Source organism: Pristis pectinata, chromosome X, assembly GCF_009764475.1.
Source record: "Pristis pectinata isolate sPriPec2 chromosome X, sPriPec2.1.pri, whole genome shotgun sequence".
In the NCBI taxonomy this organism is placed as follows: Eukaryota; Metazoa; Chordata; class Chondrichthyes; order Rhinopristiformes; family Pristidae; genus Pristis; species Pristis pectinata.
The window spans coordinates 9529357-9551414 of NC_067450.1; the positions used below are offsets into that span (position 1 = coordinate 9529357).

At 41.7% G+C, this 22058-nt stretch overlaps 2 protein-coding genes across 5 annotated transcripts in view; one reads left to right on the forward strand and one right to left on the reverse strand.

Moving 5' to 3' along the window:
* LOC127566994 (calcitonin gene-related peptide type 1 receptor-like) overlaps positions 1-344 on the reverse strand; it is a 68359-nt gene extending 68015 nt beyond the window's left edge. The window contains exon 1 of the mRNA XM_052009598.1: positions 160-344. The gene's annotated coding sequence lies outside the window, so the exon portion shown is untranslated. The remainder of the gene's footprint in view (positions 1-159) is intronic.
* Positions 345-492: 148 nt separating this feature from the next.
* Positions 493-22058, forward strand: part of smarcc2 (SWI/SNF related, matrix associated, actin dependent regulator of chromatin, subfamily c, member 2) — a 101858-nt gene continuing 80292 nt past the window's right edge. For 3 of the 4 annotated variants that reach the window (XM_052009509.1, XM_052009512.1, XM_052009510.1), the window contains exons 1-6: positions 506-630; positions 6454-6573; positions 8401-8486; positions 13681-13762; positions 14936-15028; positions 16689-16758. In XM_052009509.1, coding sequence (XP_051865469.1) covers positions 520-630; positions 6454-6573; positions 8401-8486; positions 13681-13762; positions 14936-15028; positions 16689-16758 — 562 coding nt within the window. In that variant the 5' untranslated portion in view covers positions 506-519. Of the gene's footprint in view, positions 631-6453; positions 6574-8400; positions 8487-13680; positions 13763-14935; positions 15029-16688; positions 16759-22058 lie in introns of all 4 variants that reach the window. The other variant, XM_052009511.1, reaches the window with a different exon arrangement.

Genomic DNA, 22058 nt, shown 5'->3' on the forward strand with positions numbered 1-22058 from the left:
TTTGCAGTACATGCACATAAAGTCATCATAAAACCCCGTGATGATACAGAAACACTCTGTCCCACGGAAATCTCGACACCCCCACCACACCTCCGGAGCCAGGTGACCCAACCTCACCTCCGCCCTGAGTGCGGCCCGCAGCCCCGCACGACGCCTCACCTTGGTTGAGGTATCACCTTCAAGTGAACTGACGTGAAGCACTGATTCTACCATTTCCTTGCTTCCCATTATTCATTCCCTATTCTCACACTGTAGAAGTCTCACACTCCCCTCAGCTACTTTCTTCCTTTTCATAAATCCATTGATTCACTGCCAGGCATAGTGGCGCAGACCGATCTCGCTCCTCGACGCGGAGCGGCGCTATCGGCCGCCAATCCCGCTCCTGGACGCGGAGCGGCGCTATCGGCCGCCAATCCCGCTCCTGGACGCGGAGCGGCGCTATCGGCCGCCGATCCTGCTCCTGGACGCGGAGCGGCGCTATCGGCCGCCTGTGGTCGTGCTCTGAATGCCCGGTTGAAGATGGCGGTGCGGAAGAAAGATGGAGGCCCAAATGTGAAATATTTCGAGTCTTCGGACACGGTGTCGCAGTTCGACAACGTGCGGCTGTGGCTGGGGAAGAATTACAAAAAGGTGAGGGGGTGTGGGGGATGGAGCTCGGGTTCTTGCGGCGGACGGCGCAATTATAACGGAGCGTTGGGCCTGAGGGCGTGTAAAAAAATGAAAGCGCGACTTATTATTGTTATTAAAATGAGAAGGGATGGAGACGGAGGCCGCAGGGCCCGCCTCGCCGTTTCCAGCCGCAACTAAGATGAGGCTTCGTGCGCCCAGTTACGCACCCAGGACCGCGGGCCGCACTCAGGGCGGAGGCGAGATCGGGTCACCTGGGTGTGGAGGTGTGGCGCCGTCCCGCTGCCGTGTGAGAAGCAGGTGTGCCAGCCTGGCACCGGGCGGGGGCACGGCTGGGCACAGATCCCTCCCGCCGCCCCCGAACAATTGACTTGTCTTCAATTAGATATTGGGAGCTAGTGGGAAGAGAATGATGCAGAAATAACCTGCAGATGCTGGAAATCTGACTCAAAAACAGAAGATGCTGGAAACACTCAGCAGTTTGGGCAGCGTCTGTGGAGAGAGAAGCAATCAATGTTCCAGACTGAGGATCCTTCATGAAAATGCTGCCAATTTCTTGAGCTAGGAAGTAATGCTATAGCCACTGTGGTGAATTGGACACATGGTTATCCATCCCTGTTAGATGGCTTGCCACATAAACGGATCAGTTTGTCCAGGATCAATGTCAGATCTTTGGGCAGTCAGTTGCAGTCACCACCTCAAGTCAAGTAGAGTTTATTGCAATGTGCACAAGTACGGTGAGGCACAGGTACAGTGAAAAACTTGCTTGCAGCAACATCACAGACGTGTAGGTACAGATAATACAGAATATAAATTATACAAGACAGTGAAGAGAGAAAAAAAGTGTGCAAAACAAGATATTAGTGCAAAAAAAAGAGACAAGTCCATGATAGTGCACAAAGCGGTCTATAGTGTCCCTTACAGTACACGCTATTGACAGTTGATTTTTACTTCAGAAAAATTGTTGCCTCATTTGAAATGGCTCCCACTGCCCACATACACATAGTGGTTCCCAGAGCTGCCTCCTAACAACAATCTGGTAGTGTGTAATCTCTCCAAGATTCAGAGCAATCAGTTAAATAATCCTTCCTCTAAGGTCTTGTGGTACAGATCTGGGACATTTTTCACGATGTGGATTAAGTTACCTATTTATAGAGATCAAAATAAATTGTGATTATCTTGAATTTAAACAGTAAAAGCAATGCACATCTCACCAACAGTTGAATTTGACCTAATTCCATGGCCTGGAATTTCCTGGAGCAGTCTGTGGCTTTTGTTAAGTCCCAAGGTGTAAAAACCTTTGGCTGCTAATTTCAGGATAAAATTAGGAGTACTTTCACTTGTGTTGTGGTGTCAGTGCAGAGTAATTGGACCTGGTGTTGCTCCTAGTTGCATGAGAGGCTAGGTTTTATTTTACTTACAGCGTGGTAACAGGTCCTTCTGGCCCAACGAGTCCGCGTCACCCATTTTAAACCCAAATTGACCTACCCGTACATCTTTGCAATGTGGGAGGAAACCAGAGTACCCAGAGGAAACCCACACAGACACGGGAGAACGTACAAACTCCTGACAGACAGCGACGGGAATCGAACCCCAATCGCTGGCGCTGTAATAGTGTCGCACTAACCGCAGCGCTACCGTGCCACCAGCTGCCCTTGGTAAATATTGTCACCATCAAGGTAAGGTTCTTCTTTTTAATTTACCATAACCTTTTCAGGGCAGCCGACAATCTTCCTCATACTCACCCCCATGTCCTTGCTGATATAACATCAAGGCCCAAATTAGACAGAGGAAACCAGTGAGTTTCCCCAGGAGTACCAGCAGGTATTTACAGCTCATTAAAATTATTCCCTTAAAGCCTTGGCCCCAATATTGAACAAGCCTCAGACATTTAGTTTCTGGTTTTTGCTGCAAGTGCATCAACCATTTTAAATCTGAAAACAAGCCTTAAGGGTCTCTCCCCTCTCACTTTCATCAGTGACATACACTAAACCAGGTAGGAAGTGATAATGACAAAAGTGCTTTTCAAGTTTTAGCTAATGATTAAAAATATCAAGGAAGAATGGAGTAGAAATGTTAGGACTTTGGTCATTGTGGGAATTAAGTGCAGAGGAAGATGAAGGTTTACATTTTGTCTCCAATACTTCTGGTTGGTATTAGTTTCAGCAAAGAAATGTTTAACTTTTGTCTCTTGCTTAATAAAAGCTAGAGTGCTTTTTAAAGCTTGCCACGGAAAATTTATATCTAACTAAAATGTTAATAGACAAAGTAATCAGTTAAAAACTAAACAAGCTATCAAGTAACTAGAAAGCTTAACTGATTAAATAGATAAAACAAGATTTAATAGGGCTGGTGGGACGGGTGATATGTTGCAAAGCTGCAACGAGTAGTTGTTGGAGATGAGTTAGATCCCTGGCAACCACACCTGCTGCGTCCATCCACATCATGAGGAGCTTCATATCAGGGTTGGTGAGTTGGAGCTGAATTGCAAACCTTGCAATGCATCAGAGAAGAGGTGAGTTATCAGGACAGTTTGATCCAATAGTATGTCACTCCCCTTAGTTTACATAGTATCCTGGATTTGGGGAGTGGTCAGGGACAGTCAGGTGGTGTAGAAGCATGATGTAGTGATGCAGACACTTAAGGCTTTGATCTTAATTTGGACTGCAACTCCTCATACACAGGTTTCTTGCACATTGAAAAACGTGCAAGAAACCTATGTGAGTATGAGGATTTGCAGTCCAAATTATCTGTCAGAATCACAAAGATGTTAATCTTGGGATGAGTAACTGAGCCACGTGCAAATTGGCATAGGGTTGGAGAGTTCAAAGCGTGATGTAGGAGGAAGTGTCTTTGATTCATGGAACATTAGCACCACTATTGAGGAAAAAGAGAGCTATTAGGTTAAGACAGGTTTAAGTGGAATCATGCTGGGACCAGTATTACTGACAATTCAAATAAATAGAGCAGTAGCTAAGGCTTTAAACAAAACAGTGGGATGGGGGTAGGGTTCAGGCCAGGGGAAGGGACAAGATAATAGTGTGGGGTAGCAAAATGGGTAACAATAACCCAAGTATGATGGGAAGAGACAGGGTATTACAGTAATAGTGCAGTAGTTAAAGTGGGGAAAATCGGTAAAAAGCCAAAATTAAAGGATTTAGTCTGAATAAACAAATCTAAAGATACTGTAGATGAATTAGAAGCACAGAACAAGATAAATAAGTACAATCTGATAGCCATTACATACACTTGGTTGCAATTGTGACCAAAGCTGGGAACTGACTATTCCAGAGTACTTGGCATTTTCAAAAGATAGGCAGAATGGAAACTTTGGTGGGGGTGGGGGCAATGGTATCTCCAAGGAAAACAATGATATAGGACAGTAGGATCCCAATGAATTGGAAACGAGCAAATATATCACAGGTGTTCAAGGAAGGAGCAGAGAGAAAATGGGGAACTCCAGGCCTGTCGGCGTAATATCAGTTGTCAAGAAAATGCTGGAATCCATAATTAAGGAAGTGATATTTGAGTATGTAAAAAGCATGACAAGTTTAGGCAGAGTCAGTATGGTATTATGAAAGGAAAATCATGTTTGACAAATGTATTAGCATAGCCAGCAAAAGGGAAACTATTGTATTTGGTATATTTAGATTTCCAAAAGGCATTCTAAGGAGCCACAAAATAAGTGTTCATGGGATCGAGGACGATGTGTAAAAATGGATGGAAATGCGCTTGGTTGAAGGGACCAGGTGTAGTGTATCTAAGTTTGTTGACAATACAAAGGTAGGTGGGGAGATAAGTTTTAAGGGATACAGCTGGGTTAAGTAAGTGGGCAAAAGATGGCAAATGCACTGTAACGAGGGAAAGTGTAAGGTTTTCCACTTTGATAGAAAGAATAGAAAAGCAAAATATTGTTTAAATAGTGTGAGACTATTAAATATTGGTGTTCAAAGAGATTTGAATGCCCTTGTACAAGAAACACATCAACTTAGCATATTAGCACAGCAAGGCAAATGAAACGTTGGTCATTATTGCAATAGGGGTGGAGTTCAAAAGTAGGGAAGTTTTGCAGCGGCTGGTGAGACCAAAATTGTAACCCTGCATACAGCTTTGTTTCCTTATTCAAGGAAGCATATGCTTAAGATCAGATCAGTGATTAACTTGTTGAATGGTGTAGCAGGCTTGAGGGCCCATATGGCTGCCCGCTGCTCATATTTATTATTTTGCTGTAAACAAATAATTTGAAGTTATGAACTTAAATACATTTGCACCCCTGTTTTTAGTCTTGCTACTGTGTGAAACCTGATATAAATCCAGGAAATTGCCACTGACTTAGTTCTGGCCTCAATACTACATCCCCCACTCACCAAATCACGTTATAAATGTTGCTCATTTCTGTGAGGTGAAGCAGTAGGTCCCAGGAAGACAAGTGTACTTGCACTAATGGTGTAATTCATTTTTTACCATCCTTTTATGATATTTTTGTAGTATTGTTCATCCTTTGAGTTTGAAGACAGCCATTACACAATTCTGACACAGGGTTTTTGACCTGAAGCGTTCACTCTGTTTCTCTTTCCATAGATGCTGCCTGACTTCTGAATGTTTCCAGCATCTTCTGTTTTTATTACAGATTTCCAGCATCTGCAGTTTCTTGATTTTCATTAACTGTGATATAACTGGTTGGTTAAGTCTTTGTGATCACGTGAGTGGCTGATCAGGCCAGTTTGTGTTTTGAACTGTTTGTAGCACAGTGAGAGATTACCTTGAGTTGTATAATTCATGCTACTTTTATTGTGCCTTCAGCAGTTCTCTTTCTCTCAAACTATAGCACAAGTATGGATGAGGCTTTGCCAACTGTAACAATCAATCATGAGCGAGATCTTTCCAGGGCTGTGAGTCACTGGTGACTAGAGGCAGTCCTTGAAATATTTCTCACTGAGAGAGCCTTTCCTCTCTTTATAGACCTTTGGCATTTACTCATCTGCCAACAAACATATCAGGTTATGGGTGAGCTACAGAGTCTTGGATCTCACATTTACGGAGGAAAAGTCTGACAGGACTGCATTGCAATAGGCAAGTCAAGAACAGTAGTCAAGATTCACCCACACTAATTCATCACTCTCCTTGGTTCTTCCTTTTGTTCATTTCTCAGTCTTTTAATTTCATGGGTTAAGTGGTGACTTGCTTGCTAGTATACAGAAGGAGGCCATTCACCTCCCAGAGGAGCAACCACATAAGCCCCATCTCCCATCTCTTTCTTTTCCCTGTACACCTGCAACTTATTTTCTCTAGCCCATCATTGTCCTTTGATCCTTTTTTCAATTAATCTACACTAAGGCTAATTAACAGTACCTGAACATTTTCAGCCGTAGGGGGAAACCAGAGCACCCAGGGAGAATGTGGAAGCTCCACGTAGATGGCACCAGAAGTCAAGATCAAACCCAGGGTCCCTGGAGCTGTGAGACAGCGGCTCTACCAGCTCGCTGCTGTGCCACACCAAGGCAGACATTCCCATGCTTTTTGTGCTCTGCTCCATTGAGATATATTTTCTGTCTCCACATTCTCCACCCTAATAATAAACTTTGAATAAAAACTAATCCTAATCCACAGTTTGATCTTGCTGCTTCACTATTAAGAGAATGTCAGTTCCTCCTTAAATGAAGTTCCTCAAAGCTTCCTGTACGTTAGAAGCATCTTAACCAGGCATTTTTTAGTAGAGAAGCCGTTAAGATATGTGATTTAACATCTGTGATTTCTTTGTATGTTTTCCAAGCTACATGAACTGTTTCTGCATTGCTGTCTGATGGTGGACATTTTTATTTACAGTACATCCAAGCAGAGCCACCAACCAACAAGTCTCTCTCGAGTCTGGTTGTTCAGCTGCTGCAGTTCCAGGAAGAGGTGTTTGGGAAACACGTAAGCAATGCACCTCTTACCAAATTGCCAGTAAGTACAATCAGTAAAAAGCAAGTCTATTCACTTCTACTGCTTTAATGTAGGAGCACGAATAAACAATTCAGCCCTCCTCACCTTTCCACCATTCAGTTAGATCGTGACTGACCTCTATCTCCCTCATCTACTAGTTTCAATTCCCTAACCTTCCCCCTTACTTAACAAAAGTCTTTTGGTCTCAGTTATGATGTTCTCATTTGACTCTTCCTGGCACAACAGTTTTTTTGGAAGAAGAGGGTTCAAGGTTTCTACTACCCCTTGTTGGAAAGAGTGTCTCCTGACATTATTTCTGAATGGTCTGGCTTTAATGTTAAGATTATGCCCCATTATTCCATACTCCCCTAACCAGAGGAAATCCTTTAATAATTTTAAACACTTCAGTTAGATAAGGTGAGATAAGATATCTTAATTAGTCACATGTACATCGAAACACACAGTGAAATGCGTCTTTTGCATAGAGTGTTCTGGGGGCAGCCCGCAGGTGTTGCCACGCTTCCGGCGCCAACATAACATGCCCACAACTTCCTAACCTGTACGTCTTTGGAGTGTGGGAGGAAACTGGAGCATCCGGAGGAAACCCATGCAGTCACAGGGAGAACGTACAAACTCCTTACAGACAGCAGCCGGAATTGAACCCGGGTTGCTGGCGCTGTAATAGCGTTACGCTAACCGCTACACTACCATCCTCTATATTTTAAAGAATACGTGCAACCTGTCCTCTAACTTCAAATGCTTAGACACTTACAAACTAGGTGAGGCTCATTTACACTGAAAATATTTGCATTGAACGGTCTCTGGAACTGTATAGAACTTTATGATGAAATTTGGCATTTTGATTCTGCAACATGTCTGTCCATTGTTAGAGGACATCTCAGTTGAACTTGATCTATGGAGCTTTGTTCACTGGTAGTCTTGCATCAGAACTAGGGACTCTAATTTTATTAAGGGTCTGTTTCTCCATATAATATCTATTGTGCTGATACAGCAAATTTACTGAAGTGTTATTTCAATGATTTGATACAAAAATGCTAACTTTCAAACATGCGAGAAGCTATCAATTTACTCCCAACTTCTATATTGTCCCATTCCATCTGTTTGCAATTAAAATATTTCTGCATTGTTTTAACAAAAATGTTGGTCCCACCATGTTTTTGGTGCAAGGAACAAAGAAAAGACCGGAATTCTCCTGCAAGGAGAAAACAGAAATGAATGAAACTGTTGCCTGAAAGAAAAGAAAGGAAGAAGGGATACAATGTACATGCACCAAAGGAACAACGATTGTCCAGTCCTGTCTCCCTCCTACTGAATTTTCTTTTATTTCTTAATTGTCTTTCTTTCAACTAGCTGAATGAAATATCTCCAGACGCAAATTTTTCTGGCCTTGGTGCAAAAGCCAAAGTAGGCGCTAATTCTCTTTATTGCAAATATTCAGTTCAGAGTCACTAGATCATCCTTGGTTGCAAAAGAAAAGTTCCTAGCTCTTGAAGCTTTGTATTCTTCCCAATGCCAACTCTGTTTTGGATGCAATACATGCAATAGGTCTGGAGTTGTGCATGAGAAGTAGTCAAATCAATAGGATTACTTTAAGTGTGGGGAGGATCCCATTGCCCCCACCCCCAGGCCATTTGACAGCTTCAACAGTCCCCTCTTGTACCAATTTATACTTCCTGCCAACTCTACAAAACTTCACAAAATATGTATCTCTGTGTAAACTCTGTAAGGTAATTGTATTTTTAAGGATATATTTAGAGTTACAAGTAACTTTAGTTGTGTTCTACTTTAATTCAGTGCCAGAACTAAATGACTGCTTTTGTTTTCCAGATGAAATGTTTCCTAGATTTCAAGGCAGGTGGAGCTTTGTGCCATATTCTAGCTGCTGCTTACAAATTCAAGAGTGACCAAGGATGGTAGGTTGATTTTCTTTTCCAGAAGTAGTCTTCTTCACTGAAGGCACTTATTCTAAGTTGAGGTGTACTCTGTGCAGCTCAGAGCATTGAGGTTGAGACATTGTTACATTTCACAAGTAGTCTTATGGAATGCTTCCCCAAATTAAAGCACAGAAATATTGGGTCAAGTGTTACATTAATAGAAAGCATTTCTCACTGCTTGTAACCTTTGCTGAGTGGCACTTTGAGTTTATCTTCCACTTGTAAAGTAAAGGATTATCAATGGAGCCTCCTGCCTCCATTACCATATAAATGGAAACTTTCAGGCTCCAAAATTGTATAGAAAAAAATCAGACGGCTGCTTGTGCTGGAACACCCATCTCAGTGCCATTATCTGATCTATAGGCTGTTTCAAGATCACTCCTGTGAATCTGTTCTTGTTTGTGAGATACACTGTTCATATTCTGCTTGCTTTTGCTTGTATAATATCTCAGCAAAAAAAAATGACAGAAAAGAATAGACAATAAATAGACCAAAGAGCCCTATAATGTACAATCCCTGAATTTAGAGTAAATACTTAATGACAGTGGACATTTAGATAGCCAATGGGAGTAAGAGAGGAGAGATTTAATAGGCACTTGAGGGGGCATTCTTTTTACACAGAAGGTGGTCGGTATATAGAATGAGCTGCCAGAGGAAGTGGTTGAGGCAGGTGCAGTAACAACTTTTTAAAGACAGTTAGACAAGTACGTGGATAAGAAAGGTTTAGAAAGTTATGAGCCAAACACTGACACATGGGAATAGCTTGAATGGGCATCTTGGTTGCCAAAGGCCCTGTTTCCATGCCGTATGACTCTATAACTGGACTCGGCATGAAGCAGGTGTATTTGCAATCCTGTTCAACCAAAAGTGCTAAGTCAATGACCCATTTCAGCTCCCTCTTGAGGTTCCCACTATTGCAGAAACCAGTCTTCTGCCAATTTAATTCACTCCACGTGAGTTCAAGAAATGGTTGAGAGCACTGGATACAGCAAAGGCAATATCTCAGCTGTGGCACTGACGATTTGTGCTCCAGAACTAGCCACACCTCTGGCCAAGCAGTTCCAGTAACAACACTAATGTCTACCCAACAATGTTGAGAATTGCCCAGATATGTCCAAAAAAAAGGACATGTCCAATCTAATTACCACCCTGTTGGTCTGCTCTCAATCATCAGAATCAGGTTTGTTATCACTGACATATGACATGAAACGTGTTGTTTTGCAGCAGCAGTACAGTGCAAGATGCAAAATTTACCGTAAATTACAAAATAAATAAATAGTGCAAGAAAAAAGGAATAATAAGGTAGTGCTTATGGGTCCATGGACGTTTCAGAAATCTGATGGTGGAGAGGAAGAATCTGTTCCTGAATCGTTGAGTGTGGGTCTTCAAGCTCCTGTACCACCTCCCTGATGGTAGTAATGAGAAGAGGGCATGTGCCAGATGGTGAGGATCCTTAGTGATGGATGCTGCCTTCTTGAGGCACCGCCTCTTGAAGATATCCTCAATGGTGGGGAGAGTTGTGCCCGTGATGGAGCTGGCTGAGTCTACAACCCTCTGCAGCTTCTTATGATCCTGTGCTTTGGAATCTCCATACCAGGCGGTGATGCAGCCAGTCAGAATGCTCTTCATTGTACATGTATAGAAATTTGCAAGAGTCTTTGGTGACATACCAAATCTGCACAAACTCCTAACGAAGTAGAGCCGCTGGTGTGCCTTCTTTGTGATTGCATCAATGTGTTGGGCACAGGACAGATCCTCTGAAATGTTGCCGCCCAGGAACTTAAAGCTGCTCACCCTTTCCACTGCTAACCCCTCAATGAGGACTGGTGTGTGTTCTCCCAACTTCCCCTTCCTGAAGTCCACAATCAATTCCTTGGTCTTGCTGACATTGAGTGCGAGGTTGTTGCGACACCACTCAACCAGCCGATCTATCTCACTCTTGTACGCCTCCTCATCGCCATCTGAGATTTTACCAACAACAGTGGTGTCATCTGTGAATTTGTAGATGGCATTTGAGCTGTGCTTAGCCACACGGTCATGAGTGTAGAGAGAGTAGAGCAGTGGGCTAAGCACACATCCTTGAGGTGAACCTGTGTTGATTGTCAGGGAGGAGGAGATGTTATCACCGATCCTTACTGACTGTGGTCTCCCGATAAGGAAGCTGAGGATCCAGTTGCAGAGGGAGAGGTTTAGAAGCTTGTTGATTAATACTGAAGGGATGATGGTGTTGAATGCCATCTAGCAAAATTAGCAAAATTCAGATCAGGCAGCATTAATGGAAAGAGAAACAGAGTTAAGGTGTCAGGTGGAAGACCCTACATCAGAACTGGGCAAGTGAGAAAACACATTAGTTTTAAATTGCAGAGATTGTGGGAGGAGGGATAGAAAGAACAAAGGGAATATCTTTGATAAATTGAGGCCAGGATTGTCCAGGTAATCCTGGTGTCTACAGAGTCATCTGATTGATAGATTAATGAGGGAAGTTAGAGGGAAAACAAGCAAGGGAACATGTTAAAGCTGTGAAAAACAGGTCAGAATTGTTGCTGAAACCAAAAGGAGGATGCTGGAAATTCCCTGCAGATCAGGCAGTGTCTGTGGAGATAGTAAAACTGAGTTAACATTTCAGAGGGATAACTTCTCCAAAAACCTACTTGTTGCCCAGTTTGAGTTTCACCTGAAGCACACAGCTCCTGGTCTCATCATGGCCTTGGTCCAAACATAAGCCAAAGAGCTAAACTACAGAGGAGGTGAGAATGGAATAGTCTGCACCTATGTGCAGCTCGACCTAAAAAACATACAGGCATGAACTGGCAAGTGACAAGTATCATTGGCACTGCAAAAGTGCCAGGCAATGATGATCTTTAACATGAAAGAGTCCAAGCACTCACCCTGACATTCAATGACATTACCATTTCTGATTCCCTCACAAGCAACATCCAGGTAGTCACCATTGAGACAAAACTCAACTGTAACAGACACAGAATTATCATGATTACAAGATTAAGTGAGAGACTGGGCATCTTTCAGCAAGTGACTCAATGCCTTCCCACCCAAAGCCTTTACACTGTCTACAAGGCATGTCAGGAGTGGGATTGAATACTCTGCACCTGCCTGGATGAGTGCAGCTCCAACGACACTCAAGAAACTTGACACAATCCAGGACAAAGAAGCCTGCTTGAATGGCACCCCATTCACCACCCTGAAAGTTCATTTCTTCCACCACTGGCCACAGTGGCTGCAGTTTGTACCATCTACAAAATGCACAGCAGTTTACTCACCCAGGCAACTCCAAAAGTATCTCTCAACCCATAATCTCCACCACCAAGAATGATAAGGGTGGCAGATACATGGGAACGCCACCACCTGTAGGTTCCCTCCAAGTCGCATACAAACCTGACTCAAATATTTTCCTGATCGTCACCATCATTGGGTCTAAAGTAATTAGTGCCAGTAGTTCTATGTACGTGGGGTGTACCAGGGATTACCACTGGGAGACGTGTACTCCACAAGTATCCCAGGGATTGGTGTGAGGATAATATATTGAATGGGGTATACCTAGGTTTGGTTTGGGGTGATATTCTGAGTGAGATGTGCTAAGGTTCATTTCTGGTATAAGAACTGAGTGGGGTGTCTCAGGAATCAGTGAGTGTGGGTTAGTATACTGAATGAGGTATCTCAGGGATTGGTGCAGGGGTCAGGACTTCTATGATTCATTCATGAGACAAGGATATCCTTCCAAGACCAATGTTTAATGTTTTTCCTTTAATTATTGTTAGAAAGATTCTAGTGAACCACCATGAACCTCTGCTATCCTTGTGCTGAACATTCTCCAGGGTGCTGTTAAATGGGGAGTTGAAATGATATATTTCCAAGTCAAGGTAGCCTGTGACTTGAAGGAGAGCCTGCAGGGGCTGGTGTCCCCATGCATCTGCTGCATTTGTCCTTTCAGATGGTAAGGTCACGGATTTAGAAGGCACTTTTGGAGTATCCTGGGTAACTGCAGTGCATTTTGTAGATGGTGCCTGCTGCAGCTACTGTGTGTTGGTGTTGGAAGAGGTGAGAATCAAGTAGACTTTGATGTCACGGTTCCTGGGCATTGTTAGAGTTGTATTCATCAAGTATTCCATCACACTCCTTGTGACTTGTAGATGGCGATAGGCTTTAGGAACTTGGAATATGAGTCACCTGCTGCTGGACACTCAGTATTCACAGGGTTGTTGTTTTATGTGATATTGAATATTCTAATTCATGCTGTTATATTACTTTGAGGTGGGAATTGCCTCTGGGTGGAACAGTGTAGAGGGAGCTTTACTCTGTAACCTATGCAGTACCAACCATGAGAGTGTTTAATGGGGCAGTGTGCGGGAGCTGTATTCTGTGCATAAACTGCATTTGTTGCTGGAGTGTTTAATGGGATGGTGTAAAGGGATTGTACTCTTTACCTGAGGTTCCATCTGTCACATGGATATAAAAGATCACGTGGTGCTCTTTTGAAGATAGTCATGAGAGTCTGAGTAGTTTTGCCCATTATTTATAAAGAAAAAGACAAATGCACTCCAATACTGCATTAAAGCATCAACTGAGGTTTTTTGGTTTAACCCTTTGGAATGTGACTTGAACGCAGACCCTTCTGATTCACTGGTAAGACTGCTACCAACTAAGTCAGGGTTAGCACTCAATCAATATAACAATAGCATTGCATTTCAAGGGAGCTTGCAGTGTGCAGTTTGGCTGCTGCTTTCTACATTATATGAGTGGCAGCACTTCAAAAGTAGTTCAATGGCTGTGACGCGCTTTGAGACAACCTGAGGCCACAAAGACAATATAAGCAGATGCAGGTTTTTCTATGCAATATTTGCTCTCCCTATGCTTGATTAGAAGAAACAAGTACAATGGGCTATATTTTTTCTAAAATTTTATGAGGCTTGCTAGGTGTTTTCTTTTAAGCTTTTCTCCCCCTTTCTAAACTTTTTTTTACAGTCCTTTAAAGCATTCCTTTTTACCCTCACAAGTGAACAAATAACTTAGTTGTAAAAAAAATCTTCTATTGTCATTACCCTGTAGCTTCGTGTAGCTGGTCAAACCAGGCAGATAGCTCTCTGTTGTGGTGCATGGGATTCAGTTGTGTCATCCATCTGATGGTCCGACTCAAGCTTTTCTATTTCATTTTTAGGCGACGCTTTGATTTTCAGAACCCCTCCCGCATGGACCGCAATGTTGAAATGTTTATGACTATCGAAAAGACACTGGTTCAGGTAAAATAATCATTTGTGAAATGTATCTTCTGCATGAAGTGAGCTACATGCTTATTGTTTGTATCTTGCAAGAAGAGGGAGTGCACTTGGCCAACACCATCCAAAAACATTCAATCTACTTCCTAGCCCTCAGTCCATAACCTTGTCTGTTACAGCACATCAGGTGCACATAATCAAATGAAGAGGGTTTCTCCCTTTCCACCCTTGCATCTACTCCTCATTATTTGCTGACTTGCTTTTTGCAGATCTGCTTACTCATAAGGTCAGCCATGTTTTGCTGGGAGTGTTGGTGTGTATATAGTATGATTCTCTAGAGCCCTGTACTCTGAGGTCTGGTGAATCCTGTTTGCCATGAAATAGATTGCTTTTGATTTCTTATGCTGGCAAGCAGTGAAGTATCCATAGATGGTATACAGCCAGAGCCAGGATTAATTGCTATGTTTATTCTCAAGAAACATGTGAAATTGCATATACCTTGCATGTTATTTCTGTGACTTCCCATGCAGTTGGTAAAGTAGTGGCTATATTGATACGTGGCTATTATTCCTACTAGAGCTGGGGGTCTGGACCGTGGCCTTGGTGTGTGGCTGAGTCGGGGTTGGCAATGCTGGAAGTGAAGATTTGTGCCCAGAGCCAAGGTCTGGAGTGTGGGCCAGGTGTCAGGAATGTAGGTAGCAGTGCTGACATCTCTGCTATTTACTGCTTTGTAGGAAGCCACCAGTAGCCGTGGATGGTGAGAAGCATCAGAAGCTAGGATGCAGTAAATCAAAAGTAAACCATGCTATTTTTTGACAAGATGAAATCTGTAGGCTGAACCTAGATAGAAGTTGTAATATACATGACAGCTAGACCCTTGCATGTCATTGCAACCGATGTCATTGCCAGTGGCCTTAAAGGTATCCACTTTTTTTTGTTATCCATTGGAAGTTTGTGCCCTTATCCTTGGTGGATAAGGAAAGCTTGATATGTAGGCAATGAGTTCCAGAACCCTACCCTCTTCAGGATATTGTTATTTTTTTCCTCCGCTGCCCAGTAATGCTTCTACTATTTATCTTAGGTTTATGCCACCTAGTTATTGACCTGTCTGCTGAGGGAAATGGGTCCCATCTATCCATTCTATCTATGCCTCTTATAATGTTATACCCACTCTTTGCTATCTTTTCTCTTTTGCAGAACCACTGCTTGTCTCGGCCCAACATTTATCTAAACTCAGACATTGAGCCCAAGTTGCTGAGTAAACTGAAAGACATTATTAAGAGACACCAGGTAAGATTGTATTTGGTGAGAGTTGTGAGAATTAGTGTGGTTGGAACATTGCAGCATGGCTTAAAGCTCTGTTGTAGCAAAAACACTAGTTTTCCTACCCTCTGCTGTATTATAAACATACAACACATCATTCTGCTTAGGAATGGGGCCATGCATTTTTAATTTTGCAACATTAAGTTTTTTTTTGTATCGTCTTGGACCTTTCTTTGGCTTAATCTAGTTACAATGTTCCCTGGTAGTTTTTGCTACCTTTGGCTTTCTTTCTTGTCCTGCTTTGTTACTCTTGAGTCCCATCTCACACTGCATTCTCTTTTGTTGGAGATGTCTTGTATCAATTAAGGAAACAGTCCTAGTGGTATCTAAAAATGTTTCCTCAATTCCTATATAATTACAATACCCTACCATTACAACTCTGTTCTTTGTAAACTTTCTTTTTCGATCTTTTTATTAGTTTTCAAATTAATACAGATATACAGCATCAATATTTATACATGTAATACAAAGAGATCAGGATAACAATCATAGCGTATATAATCATAAAGAACTAAAATATTACAAAAAAATCTGTAGATCCAACGATCTCGTAGTAAATGAATATAATATAAAAGAAAGGAAAGAAAAAGATCTATTATATAAATTTTAAAAAACCCAAATCAATAAAAAAAATTATAAACAATATAAACTAAACAAAAACAAAAACTTTTTAAAAAACACAAACAACAAAAAAAGAGAAAAAAAAACTGGGCTAAAATTTCTCAGTAGAAACAGAGCAATATTATGTCGTCAAGTCCGTTCCTCCAAGTTGGAAAGTTATCGAAAGGGGATCTACATCATGTGAAAATATTGAATAAATGGACTCCAAATATCTTCAAATTTAAGCAAAGGATCAACAGTACCACTCCTAATTTTTTCCAAGTTTAAACATGATATAGTTTGAGTGTTCTTCATAAACTGCCACCATCTCCCATCCTTGATCGCTTCTCCACTTTTTGAGTGGTCCACAATGTATTCCCAAAATGATTACAGATATTTTATTATTTCTCACTCTAAGCATAAATGAAGTTATATTGGCACTCATTACATCTGAGAAAGAAGTATAATCAGAAGACTAACCTTACACATAGTTACATACCCATAAAATCAGATAGAGTTTTTTTAATCTTAAGTTGGTTCTCAGAATGTGGGTGATACATATTCAGAGCCACCTGTAGTTGCCCTATGGTAGTAGTGGTAAGCCTTCTTTGAAGCACTACAGTCCTGGTGATGGTGCTTCTCTAGTGGTGTTAAGTTAGGTAAGATATTTGTTGTAGATTTACTACCTCAGAGGACACTGGTGGAGAAGTTTTCATTCTGTTGGAAAATAATGGTATCAGAATCATGAACACGAATTGTAAAGATTCTTCTTGGTGTGATAGTGGCCCACACTTTCGGTCAGCTCATCACCCTCATAATAGAAACGTGCCCTGGTCAGAATCCTGGGTGTAAGCCTTTTATTCTGCCATTTCATTGTGCCTTTGTTGAAATAGTCGCATTCTGGTTCCTTGACTAGGTATAACTAGTTTTATTTCACTGAAAAGAGTTTTTGTTCTCTCACTTCATGATTTACCATCTACTGGTGTCTGTCTTTCTAAATGTTAATTATTTAAGTGTTTTCTAATAGGGTACTGTTACTGAGGACAAGTCAAATGCGTCACATGTTGTTTACCCTATTCCTGGCAGTATGGAAGAAGGTGAGTTTTATGGTTCTCCATCTTCTTAATTCTGTGTATCGCCTCAGCCAGTTACTTGAGTGATTTCGTTTTGTAGCTCTGGATGAGAGACTGATTGCAGTTTAGCTATTTGTGCAATATAAGAATACATGTTGATGATAGGTTCTAGTTCCCAGTGCTGTTTTGTTGTGATTCAATTGGAATTTTTAGTGATCTTGGACTGATATTTCATAATAGTGAATTCCTTCCCATTCAAAAGCACAAGATATCCAGGGAAGGTTATGTTTCACAATGGCAACAAACTTAAAACAAATATGATTGCTGGGCTTTGCATTTGTGAAAGGCATACATTTAACTTAAGGTCTGAATGATTAGCTCTTTGTTTATTACATGGTATTTCAAATAACCACATTGTTGAAAAATTCTAGTAATGGGATACATAGTGTATGGAAACAGGACAGATTTTGAGCAGACTTGTTCTTCAAATATTTGATTGAAAAATTGAAGTCCAATGTCTGTCCTGGCCAGCAATGAGTGTTGGTAAAATTGTTTGACATTGTGACTGCTCTGTTCTGATCAACAATTCCAGCAAGTGAATCCAGCATTCTGAGGTGTACATCTATTTGTCGCAGTATGCTGCACTATCTACAGTGGCCAACTTTTGTGTGATGCATTCTTGGAAGTTTCATCACAAGGTCCTTGCATCCAACCGTCCCTCTCAATCAAACAGCTTCCCCCATGCCATTCCACACCCCCACCCCACCTCCCTCCCTCCCTCCCCCCACCTTAATAGCAGCAACGTGGTGACAAGTGTTGGTAGTTTAACATTGAACTACTATATCATCCTCTGTAACTGTAAAGTAGTTTAGGATCCCTAGACAAGCAAGTGTAAACATGGAAGTCCCACACTTCATGAGAGGTGTTTGCCTTCAGTTTCCCAACTACACACAGCCATTGGAGTCATGAAATCCAGTGGCAGAGTGCCCACTTCCTGCAGTTCTTCATTGCAGCCAACTTTGTTCAGGCAGTTATGACTAGAAGGTCTGCTGCAGATTAGTGCAGTAGGCAGAGAAACAATGAGTGTGGACTACTCATCCCCGCAGGAAATTCTATGCTTATGAACGCATTAATCTGAAGATTAGAACGGCTTTTAACACATACACGTTTTTTAATGGAAGACTTTGGTTTCCTTAAACTTTAGGAAGGGAATATCAGCTCAACACAGAAACCTAAAGATATAGGAGTAGGAACAAGAGTAGTCTTTATGAACCTTGAGCCTGCAAAGGCATTCAATATTATGGCTGATTGTCATTTCTGCATATCCTTTGAATCCTTTATTGTCCAAGGATCTATTAAGCTCAGCCTTGAAAATACTGAACAACTGACCATTTGGAGATGTCTGAGGTAGAGAATTTCAAAGATTCACAATCCTCGATATCAAGAAATTTCTCTTTGTCCCCATCATAATTGCTTACAGAAGAACAGCCTTTCACCATCAGATTGGTCAGTCCTTCTCAGAATTTTATTTCAATGAGATTGCTTCCAGAGAGCATAAACCCATTCTACTGGACCTCTCCTTATGGGACAACAGTCTCAACCTCAGAATCAATCTAGTGAAATCAAAACAGAAAATGCTGGAAGCACTCTGCATGTCAGGTAGCATCTGTGGCAAGAGAAGCAAAGTTAACAGTTCAACGAAGGGTCTCGGAATTCTCAATTTGGGATCCAGCAGTGAAAAACTAAAAAGCTGAAGGGAGAAAATTGATTTTGAAAGAAAACTTGCATGTAACATCAGCACAAACAATAAGAGTTTCTATGGGTATATAAAAAGGTGGCTAAGGTAGGTATGGGACCTCTAGAGATCAAGGCTGGTGGATTAATAACAAGAAACAAAGAAATAGTAGATATATTAAATCAGTTCCTTGCATCAGTCTTCACTGTGGAGGACACTGTAAATACCCACAAGATAATAGATGGGCTAATTTGAAATAACATGGATGAACTTGTAAAAATACCAATCACAAGGGATAAAGTATTAGGAAAAAACTCACGGGGCTAAAGGCAGACAAAGCGACAGGACCCAATGCCCTGCACCTGAGGTTTTAAAGCAGATGGCTGCAGAGATAGCAAACCGATCGGTTAAAATTTTTCAAAACTTGCTTAACTCTGGGAGGGTACCAGGAGATTGGAAAACGGCCAATGAGATTCTTTGTTGAAAAAAGAGAGGAAGACAGAATGTGGTGAACTACAAGCCGGTTAGTTTAACATCCTATTGTTGGCAAGATGCTAGAGTCAATAATCAAAGAAGAAACAACTAATCATTCAGAAAAGCCAAATATAATCAAACCTGGCCAATGTGGTTTTATGAAAGGTAAATCATGTTTGACAAATCTGCTTATTCTTTGAGGATGTGAGGGTTGATAAAGGGGAACCTGTAGATGTAGTGTATTTAGATTTGCAAAAGGCATTTGACAAGGTGACACATAAAAGGCTGGTCCATGAATCAAGAGCCCAAAGTATTGGAGGAAGTGTGTTAGCATAGATTGAAAACAGGCTGTCACATGGAAACCAGAGCGTTGGAATAAATGGGTCCTTTTTAGGCTGGAGGGATGTAACTCATGGAGTGCCCCAGGGATCTGTACTTGGCCCCCAATTGTTTACTATTTACATGAATGACCTGGAGGAGGGAATGAAATGCAAGGTTTCCAAGTTTGCTAATGGTATGAAAATAGGTGGAAAGGCATGTTTTAGTGAGGACATTGTGATTTTGCAGTGAGAGATAGATTGAGGGATTGGGCAAAAACCTGACAAATGGAGTTTAATGTGGAGAAGTGTGACATCATGCACTTCAGTAAGTGGAATGAAAAGATGGATTATTACCCAAATGGAGTGAGACTGCAAAGGAGTGAAGTTCAGAGGGATCTCGGTGTTCTAGTGCATGAATCACAAAAAGGTAGCAGGCAGGTCCAATGAGTAGTTACGAAGGCACACAGCATGTTGGCCTTTATTGCTAAGGGGTTGGAGTTTAAGAATAGGGAGGTTTTATTACAGTTGTACAGGGTGTTGGTGAGGCCACACCTGGAGTACTCACACAGTTTTGGTCCTTAAAAAGAATACAGTAGCATTGGAGGCTGTCCAAAGGAGATTCACCAGGGTAGTTCCTGGGATGAGAGGATTGTCCTAGGGAGAGATTAAATAGTTTGAGTCTGTATTCCTTGTAGTTTAGAAGAATAAGGGCTTACCTTAATCAAACATATGAGATCATAAGGGGCTTGACAGGGTAGATGTTGAGATGTTTTCACTAGTGGGAGGCTCATGAATAAGGGAACATAGTTACAAGAAAAGGGGCCAGTCTTTTAAACTGTAGATCCGTAGATGTATCTTCTCTGGGAGGGTAGTGGATCTCTGGAATTCTCTGCCCGAGGGTGGTGGAGGCCAGATCATTGGATATATTTAAGGTGGAGATGGATAAATATTTGAAAGGTTCAGAAATTGAGAAGTATGGGGTATTGGCACAGAAGAGGAGTTGCATAGATCAACCATTATCATATTGAATGGTGGGGCAGGATAGAGGTTGCTTACACCTGCTATTTTGTTGTGAAATGTTGACTCTGTTTCTCTTTGCATGATGCTGTTTGGCCTGATGAGTGTTTCCCACAAATAGCTATTAAACCCTTTTTGAAAATACAGCCAAGGAATCTTTTACAAACGCCTGAGAGAGCAGGGTGGGTCTCAGTTCAATCTTTCATCTGGAGGGGATGGTGCCTCCATTAATCCTCCCTCTGCCTCCCTCTCTATTGCAGTGAGATGTCAGCCTGAATTCTCATGGTCAAGTCTCTGGAGTGAGTCTTGAACCAACAGCCTTCTGAATCATAGGTGAGAGTTCTACTCATTGAGCCACAACTGAGGCTAGGTCATAATGGAGATTGTAAACTGCTCGAGGCCGCATCAGTGATACATGCAGCTCTCCGATAGTGACAGCCTACAAACCTGGAAATGATCCATTTTATTTCTACTATGTTCTCTCCTTTAACTAATGACTTTTTAAGCAATCCTCAATCCATGCTATTACCCCCAGCCCTGTGATCTTTTCTTTTGTCTACCTTTTGCATAACATTTTATTGTATTCCTGTTCCCTGGTTGGCTTCAAAACATATTAGAACATTGAACAGTACAGCACAGTACGGGCCCTTTGGTCCACGGTGTTGTGCCGACCTATATAAACCTACTCCACGATCAATCTAACCCTTCCCTCCTACACAGCCCATAACCCTCCATTTTTCTTACATCCATGTGCCTATCTAAGAGTCTTTTAAATGTCTCTATTGTATCAGCCTCTACCACCACTGGTAGTGCATTCCAGGCACCTACCACTCTGTTTTTTTTAAGAAACCTACCTCTGACATCTCCCCTAAAGTTTCCTCCACTCACCTTAAACGGATTTCCTCTGGTATTGACCATTGCTACCCTGGGGAAAAGGTGCTGGCTGGCCACTCTATACCTCATAATATTGCACTAGGAAACTTTCTCAAATGTAAGTTAATAAATTTGTGGTCTGAACTACATTTGCCAGTTTTTGTATAATCCTTATAAAGATTAAAACTCTCATTGTCGTGACATTATCTTTGTTGCAGTCTCATCCTATTTCTAGATTAAAGCTGAATCAAACGAGCATAAGAAACAGGAGTAGGCCAATTAGCCCCTTAGTTCTGCTTTGCTGTTCAATAATATTATAGCTGATCTGATCTTGACCCAAACACTACTTTCCTGCTTTCTTCCCATGCCCCTTGATTCTTTTGTACACCCTGGCAGTTTAAATGTCTGTCAGTCTCTGCCTTGAATATATTCAACCCCCACAGTTCTCTGTGGTAGGGAATTCGAAAGATTCACAACCCTCTGAGAGAAGAAATCCCTCCTCATCTCCAACTGAAATGTGCAACCCCTTATTCTGAAACAATCCCCCTCTAGATACTCCTACTAAGGGAAACATCCTCTCAGCACCCACCCTATCAATCCTCCTCAGAATCTTGTGTATCTGAAATAAAATTAAATTGCTCAACCAGCATAGCTCCTGCTAGGGGCTTATAAACTGCTGTTGCTGGTTTTCTTTAGTCCCTTGTATCGCCTCTCCACCTTACTGATTCTACTTCCTGATCTTCTTGTCCAGTATCCATTGTTTTCATGCCAACTCTTTGCTATCAGACTGTAAGCTCATTGTTTTGATTGCATCTGTCTTTTAAAACATAACCTGGAACATTTAGTTCCCAACCTTGGTCACCATGATAGCAATTACAGCAAACCCCATTTATTTCTATTGTTTA